The 12,667-nt window shown below is 41.4% G+C and overlaps 2 protein-coding genes across 2 annotated transcripts; one reads left to right on the top strand and one right to left on the bottom strand.

Moving 5' to 3' along the window:
• Positions 1–3,938: 3,938 nt before the first annotated feature.
• On the top strand, positions 3,939–4,637 carry LOC116262816 (protein RESPONSE TO LOW SULFUR 3-like). Its single transcript, XM_031642323.2, has one exon. It carries the CDS (start codon positions 4,035–4,037, stop codon positions 4,374–4,376), a length of 342 nt encoding a protein of 113 aa, XP_031498183.1. The 5' UTR covers positions 3,939–4,034; the 3' UTR covers positions 4,377–4,637.
• A 3,684-nt stretch (positions 4,638–8,321) lies between these two features.
• LOC116261672 (UDP-glycosyltransferase 89B2-like) lies at positions 8,322–10,512 on the bottom strand. The gene is made up of 2 exons (XM_031640452.2): positions 9,109–10,512; positions 8,322–9,014 (listed from the first exon to the last, which is right to left on the bottom strand). The coding sequence occupies exons 1-2, from the start codon at positions 10,118–10,120 to the stop codon at positions 8,551–8,553; spliced, it is 1,476 nt and encodes a 491-aa protein (XP_031496312.1). The 5' UTR covers positions 10,121–10,512; the 3' UTR covers positions 8,322–8,550.
• Positions 10,513–12,667: the final 2,155 nt, after the last annotated feature.

Below are 12,667 nucleotides of genomic sequence, written 5' to 3'. Positions count from 1 at the left end.
TGATGTCTCTCAAACCAGTGACCAGCCACCTACCTGCCACTGGCTCAAGCCGGTGCATCAAACCCTGAAAAAATCGGATCCATTATCAGCATTCCTCGGAGGGATGCTGATAATGGATCCGATCTGTATCGGATGTGCGAATTACCAAACTAATCCAACGAAATAGTGTGTATTTGGATCTAAATTTTAACTTCAATTCAAATGGAAAGGAAGACGGATCACATCTAAATGCTAACCAAACAGGATCTGAAATCTGAGTTTGATATGCAAAAAAAATTACTGCGAGCATTACATTGAAGATAGCATGTGGGATATTCGGGAGAAACCAACCTGCATAAATGCTATTGCCTGAGTACATTTAAGAAGAAGAAGAAAAAAAGAGTACAGATCTAATCTGATTTTCCGTTGAGATTTGAAAACATTTTATCATATCTGACTGAGCTGATAGGATTTGGCCGGTGATTCAAATCCCATCCATTGACAACTCCAGTCTCTCTCTCTTTTCCATCTTTTCTCTAAGCTTGCTTTGCTCGTGTGTCCATAGTAATTGGTAGGAGCTACCAAAGTATGAATATAATCATGTTGATGATGGATGGATGTGCCAACATTTTCGTTTGCCTATACGCACTATGTCCTTGAGTCTTATGGAGCACAAGTAGGGATGTCAATATGTTCGATTTGAATCGGATATTCGACTGATTCGATCCCAATAAATTGGACATTAAATCGAACATGAAAAAAAAATTAATATCTGATTAAGAAATCGAATCGGATTCAGATTTAATAAATGACATCTGGTCGGATTCGAATTCGGATATACATAAATATCTGATTGGATTCAGATACGGATTTATTTTTATACAAATATTTTGTATCTAATTCTATTAAATTTTAAAAATTGAAAAAATCTGGTTCAAAATTCGGATTCAGATTCAGATATATATATATATATATATATATATATATAATCGTATTTATATTGTAAAATTAGATTTTAGATTTGAATTCATATATGACTTTCCTTTATTCGAATTTGAATCTGAATATGTGAATATATGAAAAAATGGATATGATTAAGAATACATTCGACCTGAATCCGATCATTTGACATCCCTAAGCACCAGCGCCACACAGCGTGAGACCCATAGAGTTTGAGCTCTTTTTTATTGGTGGGTCATAATGGTCTCTGAAATATGATCATGTTGAGATTTATATATTCTATCTTTAAATAAAAACAACACAACAATTTAATTGAATGGATTGTAAATTGGTTTAAAAAAAAATTAAAATTAATTCAAAACATAAATAAATAATGTAAAATTAAAATATTTTAAGAATTAGATAAAGTTGACATATGCACTCTTGGATCGGTCATAGAATGGAATTGGATTGTCAATAGTCAATGATTCGACGCGTTACGACCGTGGATCTCCTCTCCTCAATTGCCCAACAAAAAAGGAGAAAATGAGACTACACACGCCATTATATGGCACATATTGAGCCATGTGGAACAACGAATTGTCAGCCTTTACAAGTATCGGCCTTTCTAGACCATACAATGAACCTAGACGCATTTCTGTTGCCCAAGCAAAGGACTTTTCTAGAACATACGGTGAACCTATACGCAAACTGCTAAGCCTCAAAAGAGTCTTGATATCAACTTGTTCAATTATTCAGGCATTGCCAAGTCTGCCTTCGTGCGTTGGATCTCTCTAAATCAAATTTATTTGGATTTGGAGCCTGACAAGATCTTGTAGGACCTGATTCACATTTGGGTCCGATTTAATTTCCAATGTACTTGGATTTGGATCCTAGTTGCACTAGTTTAGCTGACTTTCGTGCTCTGTATTTGATCTATAACTAGAATCCATCTCCAAATCTGGTTATTAATCCGAACTTGCATCCAGGGGGGCGCCTAGGCTATGGCCCCACCCCAGCTAACAGAAAAAAAATATTTAAAAAATTGAAATTTTTTAGTTGCCTAATATATTTTTTGAATTCAGGTTTAGTTTGGCTCTATCCGGATAAGTTAGTTAAATCGTTTAGCCCACTCCTAAAAAAAATCATCACTTTGCCCCTCTAAACATGATTTGCTTAGGTCTAGCTTCACTTGTTTTTGTGGTTGGATAATTTTCGTGGATAATTTTTGAAGTAGTTTTAGAAATAAAATGTTTGCGAATTTACGAGAAAAAGGTCAATTGTCTAGATTAGTCTGGAAGCTAAATACAGCTAGCATTTGGTCCCGATCGAGTGCAGACTACAGTAAGTCAATGAGACCTTCATTTGCCAGTCATACACCATATATTAGTAGCTTGGGCACCAAGTTTCGCCTAACAAAAATACAATTGTCAATGAATGATATTCAGTATGGAGGTAGGGCGAAGTCAGGTGTTTTTTTTTTTTTTTTTTGTTACAAAGGAACAAACTATAGCCTCAAAATTTTAACCGGAGTCGATATACAATTTTTTAAAATTTTTATTTTGATTAAAGTAAAATTTTTGAAATTTATAATAAAGTTTTGAACTTTTTAAAAGCTGAGAGGGGCCATGGCCCCTGCTAGTCCCCTTATGTAGGTAAATGTTTGAATGTTTGTTTGTGTCAAAGATGTCAGTGGACATATTATTTGATGTTTCTATTTTATACCGAATTTCCTATAACAATACTTTATTTTTAAGTATTACCGTCTGGATCTTATGTTTGTTTTGGTTTTTGGTTCTTGTACCTGTTCCTGATTCATTCCAATAGGTGTTTACCTCTACCGCCTTGTTGGGGGTGCTCCTTGTTTTAGGTTGCCGCTAATAATGTTAGAAAATCATTTCTTTTGTCCCTCTCACTCAATCTATCTCTCGTTTCTTTTCAAAAAAATGTATAGGCAGTGAAATCTGTGGTGCATGGCAGTATGGACCCTTTGTTTAAACAAACAGTGGATTTCCAGAACATGGATATCATATCCTCACTACATCAATAATGTTAAGTTAAGTTTGATCATGAGATCCGGAATCTTAAACTGTGGACGAAGGTGGGACTACATGTTCATAGTTTTTTAAGATGTCGCAAGTCACCATCCCTTCACTCAACGCTATTAAAGAAAAACAAAGGAAAGAAAAAAAAAAAAACAATTTAACAATCTTTAAAACATGTTTAAACTTATTTAAAAAAGTGATACATGGCACTATGGAATTGCCCGCACAATCAAATTGGCTTGCCATTGATTTGATTCAAATAATTCAATTATTTTTAACAACAAAGATATCAAGTTTTCCAAAAATATCTATCACCTTTGAGAAGGGGAGATACCTTGAAGAGGAAGATGGTTTAGGGTTGTTTTGGGATTCAGATGAGAATGACATACTTATCAACTAGAGTGTCATATATCTATTGTTTGTAATCCAAAAGAATAGTGATTATAAAACCCAAATTGATACCTAAACTTTAACCAGAACACAAACTGAACCAGTTAGGTTGCACTCCTTAGGACTCTTACCTTGCTATAGGCTCCACCATAGGTCGGATTTCATTTAATGGCCATTTCGTGGTATTAGGAATTTAATGTTGACCCCACCTCCAATGTATTTAATTAATCCAAATCAGACTTATTTGTAACCCTAACACCAATTAATAACTAATTTATGGCACTAATTTTTGATTTATGATTTTTTATCTTAAGAATTTGGTCATTGATTTAATTAGGTAAATCTCGATAAATTTGTTGCGGTGGACTGAAAGGATCAAGAAAAGAAGAAGACTGTTTCCGGAAAACGCTATCATCATCTCGTCAGATGAGCGGTTTTGGTTAGCTTCAACCCCAGCCAGGCAATCAGGCACCTCTGGGACCCACACCGGTGCCCCTCATTCCCCATACGGTTCATTGAACCTGGACTCGATTTCGACTTCCGGAAATGCCTATAAATGGCACCTAAACCTGCCTCCTTGAAAGCCGCGGGAAATAGCTACCTTGTAGCGTTACAAAGCCCATTGTCTCACGACCTCCTCCCTCCATTTTCCATCGCCGGGACCGGATCTCGCCAGGAAAAATGGCGCCCGGAATTGCCTTCGCCTCTCCCACTAAGACGACGAAGGGCCGAGCGGTGGCCGACGAGGACCCCACCTCGTTGAAGAGGCGGAACGAGGAGCTGGAGGCGCAGTTGAGGCAGAGCCTGGAGAGGGAGGAGAGAATGCGGGCGGAGCTCGAGCGGACGCTCGAGAGGCTGAGGTTCGCGGAGGAGGCAGAGGAGCGGCTTTGCTCCCAGCTCGGCGATCTCGAGGCGGAGGCCGTCGATCAGGCGAGATCTTACTACTACAAGGTCCAATCCCTCACCGAGCAGCTCTCTCGCGCTCAGCTCCTCCTCCAGAACGCCGTGAAATCTCAGGCCTGACCGGTCTTTCCATCATCCATCCCAGCTTTTCCCTTCATCCTCCTTGTCTTTCCTTTTTTCTTCTTGTACGTTTCTTGCTAAAGCACAGACGAAGGAGTTTTTGTCTGGGGGTTTCGGTAGATTTGCGATGGCCATCCGTGATTGTATAGGACCTTCTTTTTGTTTGTTTTTTTTTTTCCTTTTCAATCTTTTCGTTTGTTCTTACCTGAAAGATGTAAATTTGGTTAGGTGATGAATATATTAGAAATTTTGTGGCTCTCAGATTGTTCAAAGGTCGTGTTCTCGTGTTACTTCTCTGTTCCGCTTCGTTATCCGGTAAGTTTTGGGTAGTGGATCCCGAAAATGATCCTTACCCTTCCCCCCCCCTTTTTTTTTTTAAGATTTTGTGTGAGAAAAAACCAAGCGGCTAAGGTCGCCGATGAAAGTATTACACAGAATTTCGTTTTGTTACGTGCACTGTAAGATAATAATTATGAGGACTTGTGGCCCTTTCTGAGCATTTGAAAGAATCAAGGATGGTCTTCAAGACTTCAACTCATCCTTTCTCAGGTTCTCTGCCCCATTTGGCTCTCCCGGCAACGGAATCCGGCGAGTTTTGCTCGGGCTTTCGTCACTGGTATCAATAATTCAAAGAAATGGCCTTGCGTACTTGTCACGGATGGCATCATGGGACGTGAATTGAGAAGCGTGGCCCCATACTCGAGAGCGCTTCTGGTACCGGTCTATTTCCATTATAGCTCTGCAAACGTCATTATGGTTTCGATCCTCCGTTTTTCAGTTTTCCAAATTCCGTCCTGGCTTATATCTATTAATACAATTCTTCTTCGTCTGATCATGGTTGGCAAATAGAGCCTCATTTTTGCCATCGGCTAATTATGGTTGACGGATTACCAGGCTACCATAGGGTCGAATTCTTTCCTTACCTTTTCTATAAAGATGTGAAAGTGATAAAAGAAGGTTGCGGCGTGAAGGGTCATGCCTGCGTCAATATCACAAGCTTTTTAAGCGACCCTACAAATAATTGAGTTAATCTGGCCCTCTCGTCCGTTACCCACAAGAAATTATCGATACCGAAAGAGAAGGGTCACCTCACCTGTCTGAAAGCGCTGGGAGAGCAAGAAAAGCAAACGCACAGTATGACCTCATTCTTTTTAAAAGCCACACGACACTATAAAGAATGCATACCGTGTCGGGTCGCTTTCTGGCCGCTGGTAAGGGAAGAAGAAACCGATAGTTCCAAACACGAGACTCATTTTCCTAGTTTCAAATATGTGTTCCTGTGGGTTTAAATCGCCAAATGGGAACCTTTGCCCTTCTAAGATTCAAGGATTTCCAAGGAAAGAGAATAACGTGACTCTGTTCAACTGATTGACAGAGTTATAAGGCAATGAGGAAGATGAGCTCTAATTTGTTGTTAATCAGCAAAAGCCAGGCCAATGCAATCGGCCTCGGGCCGGCGCTCACAGCAGCGGCCGAGCCAGGCCCATGGACCTGCGAGTTTTGAACCAAGACTAGGGCTGGACCTGGGTTCAGCCGTTTGACTATGAGGTGCCCTCGCCGGACCTGGGTCGGGGTTTCAGATCCAGACTTAATTCCATTTGTGACTAGAGCGCGCCCGTGACTATCAACTTCTTCTGCTTCCTCAATTCAGCACTTAATGCCCCTCAACCAAAAATTCTATTCCTGAAAGATCAGTTCGAGATTCATTTTCAAGACGCAACTGAAAAGTAGATGAGGTCTAACAAGTTACCACCTCCAAGGGGTGATTATTACCGGATTTTTTTTTTCTCCGGTGAGCGGCGTGATTAATCTTACTATTTGTACGAGAGCGAAAGCTTTCCTTCCTACCTACCTTCACCTCCAAAATTCATAGCTATGTTGATATCAGGTGGTGAGATTTTTATGTGTTTCAACTTGCACCATTGAGAATGTCGTTTTCTCTCGGCTGCGATTTGGTCTTTTTATCTTTTGAAGGATCCTAGCGGACTCTGGAATATGCTTTTAGGATGCGCTTCTTGAGAGGAGTGCCAATGTTTGTAAAATGCATTCTGGTGGGGAGAAGTTCACTGATCCTTTAACTGTCTTATGTTCCAGCGTTCTATAGGAAATATGGGACCTTCACCCAGAGGGGGTGGAGCTAATATTTTTTTAAAATTTTGATTGGGATAAAAATATTATTTTTTAAAATTTTTATATAAAACAAATAAAATTTTCTAAAATGTATTTTTTCTTTAAACAAAATTAAAGTGAGGCGAGAGCCCATAGGGCCCTCCTTGGCTTCGTCCCTGCCTACCAATCACCATTATTGGTTCATGATAACGAGTCACACCTCGTTAGTTGATGAAAGCGTTTCCAGCGGACTGTAATGCCAAAGATATTTATATCTTTGCTTAATAACGACAGAAGCGCAAAGAAAATGCATGTCTATGGCACCCGCCTACTTTGGCTGTTTTCTATTGTAAAAACACCGCCCTGGTATTATCTTCCCTTTAGAAAAATCCACAACAAAGAAATGCCTACACCAAGCAATTGAACTTCGTATCTCTTTCACTTTAGAGGTTTGAATTCAATGCGACCCTTTTGGGAAAGGGGAAGCCTCCTGTGTTGTGTGTTGTTAAGAATTAGTAAGTATCGGTGTGATAGGTGGAATGGGCAGGATGGACGCTGGTAAGCAGCCAGCATGTATTTTAAATTAAAGGGTTGCCAACGTTTTATCATCTAAGACAAAGATCATTGCTATGCAAGTAAAATTGATATGCACGTAAAAGCATTCACCCACACGCAAAAGTTATTGTTATGACATCGTTTGAATAGAAATGAAGCTGACACTCAAAAACCCGGGCTTGGGCTCCGCATAACCATTAAAACCTAAGCTCGAACCTGGCCTGATTTAATTAAAAATATATTTTAATATCAATAGTAATAAAATATTATATATATATAAATTAATTAAATAAATATTTAAAGAAATTACCGAGCCCACCCAAGCCGGCCCAATAAATTATTGGGCCCACTCGGTGCCTTCTTTTCTGGGCGGAATCCGACTATTGAGGACCCACCGATAACTGACTATCGAGGACCCATCGATAACCCGGCTCAGTGCGCAGCTTTATTCAAAACATTAATATTTTTTTGCTTTATTAATTAATTTAGAATGTTCATCGATTAACTCTTACATAAAAAATGAAAAGTAGCCTGATACAGCCCCAATGGAGTGTTTATAAAATAATGGTGAAAAAAAACCATTTTTAAAGGGGAGTGAGTGGCCTATGAAACCAGGTACATTTTTAAAAGCCGATTAAAAAAAAGAAGCAGCCTGTCTAGAAAAGGGGCAGGTTGTTAGCTAGGCCATTCCAAGGCAATGATGACCGTAAAATGCCTGAACACCTAAACCGCCTTTAGTCTATAAGCATTTTCGTGACCGCGAAATGCTTGATCGCTTAAGTCGCCCTTAGTCTATAAACATTTTTGTGACGGTGAAATGAACACCTAAGCCGCCCTTAGTCTATAAACATTTTGGTGACGGTGAAATGCCTTAACACATAAGTCGCCCTTAATCTATGAACATCCTTGTTGTTTTCACAAAAGGTCGTCTTCTAGAGGCGTTATCCAAATTCAACCTAAAAGTTTTCAGATTCTTGACATAAAGAGTGTCATGCAGTAGCAGTACTTGAATTATGAACGTTTGGTTGCTTCAATCATTCGCCTGGTGTGGGGTCGAGTTATCCATGCAAACACTGGTGAAGTGAAGTGGCCGTAGCAGTATCCTTCTAACACTTATTGGTTAGGGATAGACAAAATGTGTTCCTTTCAGGATAACTTATTTTTAGAAGTCAAACAGTGTGATCCCTAGAGAGCATGGCATCTGCAGGCATTTTTCCTGTTTCCTCATGTAAAATGCTTTTCGTTTAAAAAAAATAAAAAAATCATTCAATCTGCAGGCAATGAACAAACATTTCACATTTTTATGTGTAATTCACTTTTCATAACTTTCCTATGGTTAAACATAGAAGAGCTCGTAGTCTTTTGAGAATCAAGTACAAAAGTTGGGCAATAAAATGCAGTAACTCAAACATTAGGTATGTCATTGCAGACCCCTTTACTTTTACAATAATTTTGCATTTTGATCCGAATGCACATTCTTCAAACTAGCTGACCCGCTCCATGAGTGATCCTACTCCCAGCCTTGCTGCTCATCAGCCGTGCCTGGTGAGCAGAGGGAGCGCAGTTCCTTGACGAGCATCTCCACATCAGCGAGCGAGCTGCCTCCTTCCGCGACCGCCTGGCAGGCACGCATCTTCATCTCCGCTGCGCGAGCACGCTCCTTGTTGGGACCGCGAACCAACTTGACCACGGCCTGTGCCAATGCGGCTGGGTCCGGGACGGCCTGACCACCTTCACAAACTCTCACCCCCACTCCTAGCTCATCCGCTATTAGTCGAGCATTCAGGTATTGGTCAGCACCCATCGGCCAGGCGAGTAACGGCACGCCGGACGCCAGGCCTTCTAGGGTTGAGTTCCAGCCGCAGTGGGTCAGGAAGGCGCCGATTGAGCGGTGCTTTAGTATTAAAAGTTGTGGGATCCATCCTCTCACGATCAGGCCCCTCTCCTGCACTCGCTCTTCCAGCCCGGCTGGTACTGGTGCATAGACATTTATGTCATCTAAAAGCATGAACATAATCCACAGCATGTTTTGACAAGGTTTCTTCAAAGAAGTATAGTTTTAAGTTACCTTGGCCGTACTCCTCCGGCCGTGCTTGGGTCGTGGCTCCCTTGACGCACCATAAAAAGTCGACGCCGCTGGACTCCAGCCCAGACCCCAGGCGCTCCATCTGGAGGTTCGAGAGCACCGCTTGGCTGCCAAAGCACACGTAGACCACAGAGCGGTCGGGCTTCGAATCTAGCCACTCCAGCACCCTCTCCGGCGCTACGGAGCTCTTGCCGCCCCGGCCAGAGACCTGGCCGGCGTCTGGAAGCATCGGGCCGACGGCCCAAACTCGTGCCCCGTCCCTCCCCAAATGGTCAAGGTATGGAGCCTCCAGGCCCCTGAACGAGTTGATCACACTGCCCCAGCTGGATTCATTGGCGACGAAAGAGTCGTGCAGAAATTCAGACACGGGTTCAGAGATTTGGTATCTACGATAAATTTGTGGGAGGTGGATCCAAGAGAGGGTGGGCGAACCAGGGACATCCGTAAGCTGGATGGGGAAGGAGTCATCGGAGGACCGATCTGCGGGACGCTGGGGGAGGTGAGTCCAGACGGAGTGGAAGGCGGAGACGACGAGGGCACGGGTGGAGTAGAAGGCGATTCGACGAATGCCGAGCGAACGAGCCAAGTGTTGGGTCCAGCCGGCGAAGAAATCGGAGATGATGGCTACCGGAGGTGATGGGTGGGCTCGGAACCACAGTTCAATTGGTTCCCACAAGGCAGAGAGGGCCTGAATCAGGTGGGGATAGTATGGGAAAGCGAGGTGTTGGGCGTTCTCCACGCCCGGAGGAAGCGTGGGGGAGGTCGGAAAGGGAAGGACGAGGGGTTGGACGGAGAGGGCCTCGGCGGTGGAGCGGTGCAGAAGAGAGTCGAGGTTGGGGAGGTTGGCCGGCGTCACGACGACGGTGAGGGAGAGGCCGCGAGTGGCGAGGAGGTAGGTGAGGTCGAGCAAAGAGATCATATGGCCCTGAGCCGGATAGGGGATGACCAAGACGTGAGGATGAGCAGAGGAGGTGGGAGGGTGAGGGTTCTCCATGACATACAGAGAGGGATCTCCGACTCCACCTCGTGCAGTGAGACTACCAAGAATAGCTGCCGAGCTCTCATTCGAAAGAAAGGGCAAAGGCCTTCCGGAATCCACCAACCTATGACTCGGCGAACCATTTCACAAGCAGAGATTTGGCAGCTAACTAGCGGCAACTAACTGTCAACTTAGACCGGCTTTGAGTCAACAGCATGTCTGGCAGGTTTTGCCTCCATGTGTGGAGAAATTGCTGACTCCCGCGGTTTAGAGAGACTTTTAATAGCCAATTTGCATTGACTGGGAGAATGCTTATGCAATTCACACACACATCACTGTTCTGAATGTTGTTTAGACGATGCCATCTATATCTCTAGCCGTAGCAAAATGAACGAATGTGAGAATTTCTCAATGCAGGCTTGTGTCATTTAGAAAGAAGAAAGAAAAATTTTACATATTTTCTTAAGGTTTTGGTTGTACTAGAGATCCCTTCACAGCCTCATGTTTGCATCCATTTGGAAAGCTTAAACTTGCATGGTGTCTCAATATAATCGGTCATTCTGCAAATGCTCCATTAATTAGTTAAGATCAATAATCTTGGAATTTTAATGCACATTTATGATTTCTCGTGCATGTAAAAGATTGATGGCTACAAAGTCTTTAAGATTAATAAAAGAAATGATGAAAATATGGTTCAAAGTCAGCCCACAAGAATTTTATCATGAAACAACTGCACATGCCAATTCATTTGAAAAGAGTGCAATAAGTACCAGTCTGTGGTCGCTGGTCGGGTGCATACTCATGCATATGAAGAAGATGGGGGATCGGAGTCGTCGTCCCAACTGGGAACTACAAATTTTGTACGAGTTTATTGGGATGTGCTGGTGCATATTCATATAATGTCGCAAGAGTAACTGGAGTATGGCTATTCAGATTTGTGAAAAGAACTAGTAAATATTTTCTCAGATGAACTCGTTTCTGTTGGGCTGTGGCCATAAGCCATGCCCTTTAAAATAAAGAATGAGAGAATATTAGTTCCTCTTTATGGAAACTGTTATAAAATTTAGTATGATAATAAACTGCATCTAATCTCCTCGCCTTTGGACTGCCCAAGAGTGCACTACAGGGAAAACCAACGGGTGCCGTTCAGGTTAAAAATAGCCCAGCACCTCATCATACAATATGAACAGAGAGATCGAATGATGGGCCCTTTGAAACAAATTCTTGACCCCAAAAAATCACCATTTTTGGTATTATTTTATTTCTCTCACTTTCCTTGTTCAGTCGATTGTGTGTTGTTTTGCAGAGTCGATGGAGCTTCGTTCAGACCTTTCCAACGGTGGTATCAGAGACAGACCTGAGATTCACCGCAAGGAAACTACAAGACAGTAAGTTAGAAGGCTTACTTAATCAGAGGCCATATTATTCCTTCTGTCATTTGAAAATCTGTGGATTTAGTTTCGGTGCCTCAACCGAATGAGGCTGTTAAAAAGCATAGTGGTGTGCTGGTTAATAAGATCTTGAATGCACGAGTTGGAAAGCATGAACTGTGGAAAAGATCTCAGTATATTTGCGCTTTGATGAACTGAATACAAGGCTCCAGTGCATAAATACTACACTAATAAAATTGAGAACCTGCACATACACAACATATCATTGTTACAGAAAACGGGGACGGGTATTAAACGGCGAGAAAAAAAACTGATATAATACGACAAAGTTTTATATATCAAGAATAAAACGGGAAAAGTTCAGCAATTTTTTTTTAAAAATTAAACATTTAATACATCTTAAAAATTATAAAAAATAATAATTAATGAAAAAAGGCAAAAAACGGGAAAATAACGTATAATACAGGTACTATACGGATATTAAACGAGCATTATATGCATTTTTTGTTTTTTGACATTTTTTTTTAAAAAATGGGAATAGTACGGGTATTATACGGCAAAACTGTTTTTGACGTTAAATACGCGTTTTTTTTTAAAAAACGGCATTTTTTGTGACAATTTATAGATCATATAGACTGTGCATGATTAACCGAATCCATATGCTGTTCTGTTGGCGTTGTAGAATAAAAGGAGTATATTCATAAAAAGGCCCTTCCATTTTATCTTTAAGAAGCAGTAACATGCTTATTCTATTTTATTTTGTTGTGCAATGTATGACCCAAAAAAAACATACCACCAAGAATCGTGCAAGTTAATGCATCAAATTAGTGGGTTTGTGTACGTAGATTTGTGCATATAAAATAAAAAGAGAGCAGAATAGAAGTATGCAAAGATAGAAAAATATTTACCTTCTGCCGTTGGAGGTAGGTCTCTGTTGCAGAACTCGTTTTGCTGATATAGAGAGCATTTTAAAAAAGAAAATTGCATTACAGTGAAGCGAGCTCTGCGCTATTAGGATGGAGCCAAGGAAAAAAGCAGGCCCAAAGTGCTTTATTATCTTCTTGTTTGCTGTTTCTGTCTACTTTAATACTTTCCTTTCGAAAATCTTGTCAGCTTGAATCGTCCACGAAATGCTTGACTTATAAATCGTGGTGGCTTTAGAGCATCTGCA

This window comes from Nymphaea colorata, chromosome 10 (assembly GCF_008831285.2).
Source record: "Nymphaea colorata isolate Beijing-Zhang1983 chromosome 10, ASM883128v2, whole genome shotgun sequence".
NCBI lineage: Eukaryota > Viridiplantae > Streptophyta > Magnoliopsida > Nymphaeales > Nymphaeaceae > Nymphaea > Nymphaea colorata.
Note: the sequence above shows the minus strand (reverse complement) of the source record. Positions and strands in the feature narration are given on the sequence as shown.

Bases quoted from the DNA above. Each gene is read 5' to 3' on its own strand.
- LOC116261672 (XM_031640452.2), bottom strand. From the start codon at position 10,120: ATGGAGAACCCTCACCCTCCCACCTCCTCTGCTCATCCTCACGTCTTG. The intron at 9,015-9,108 runs GTAACTTAAAAC...TCTATGCACCAG, and splicing joins GCCGGAGGAGTACGGCCAAG to TACCAGCCGGGCTGGAAGAG.
- LOC116262816 (XM_031642323.2), top strand. From the start codon at position 4,035: ATGGCGCCCGGAATTGCCTTCGCCTCTCCCACTAAGACGACGAAGGGC.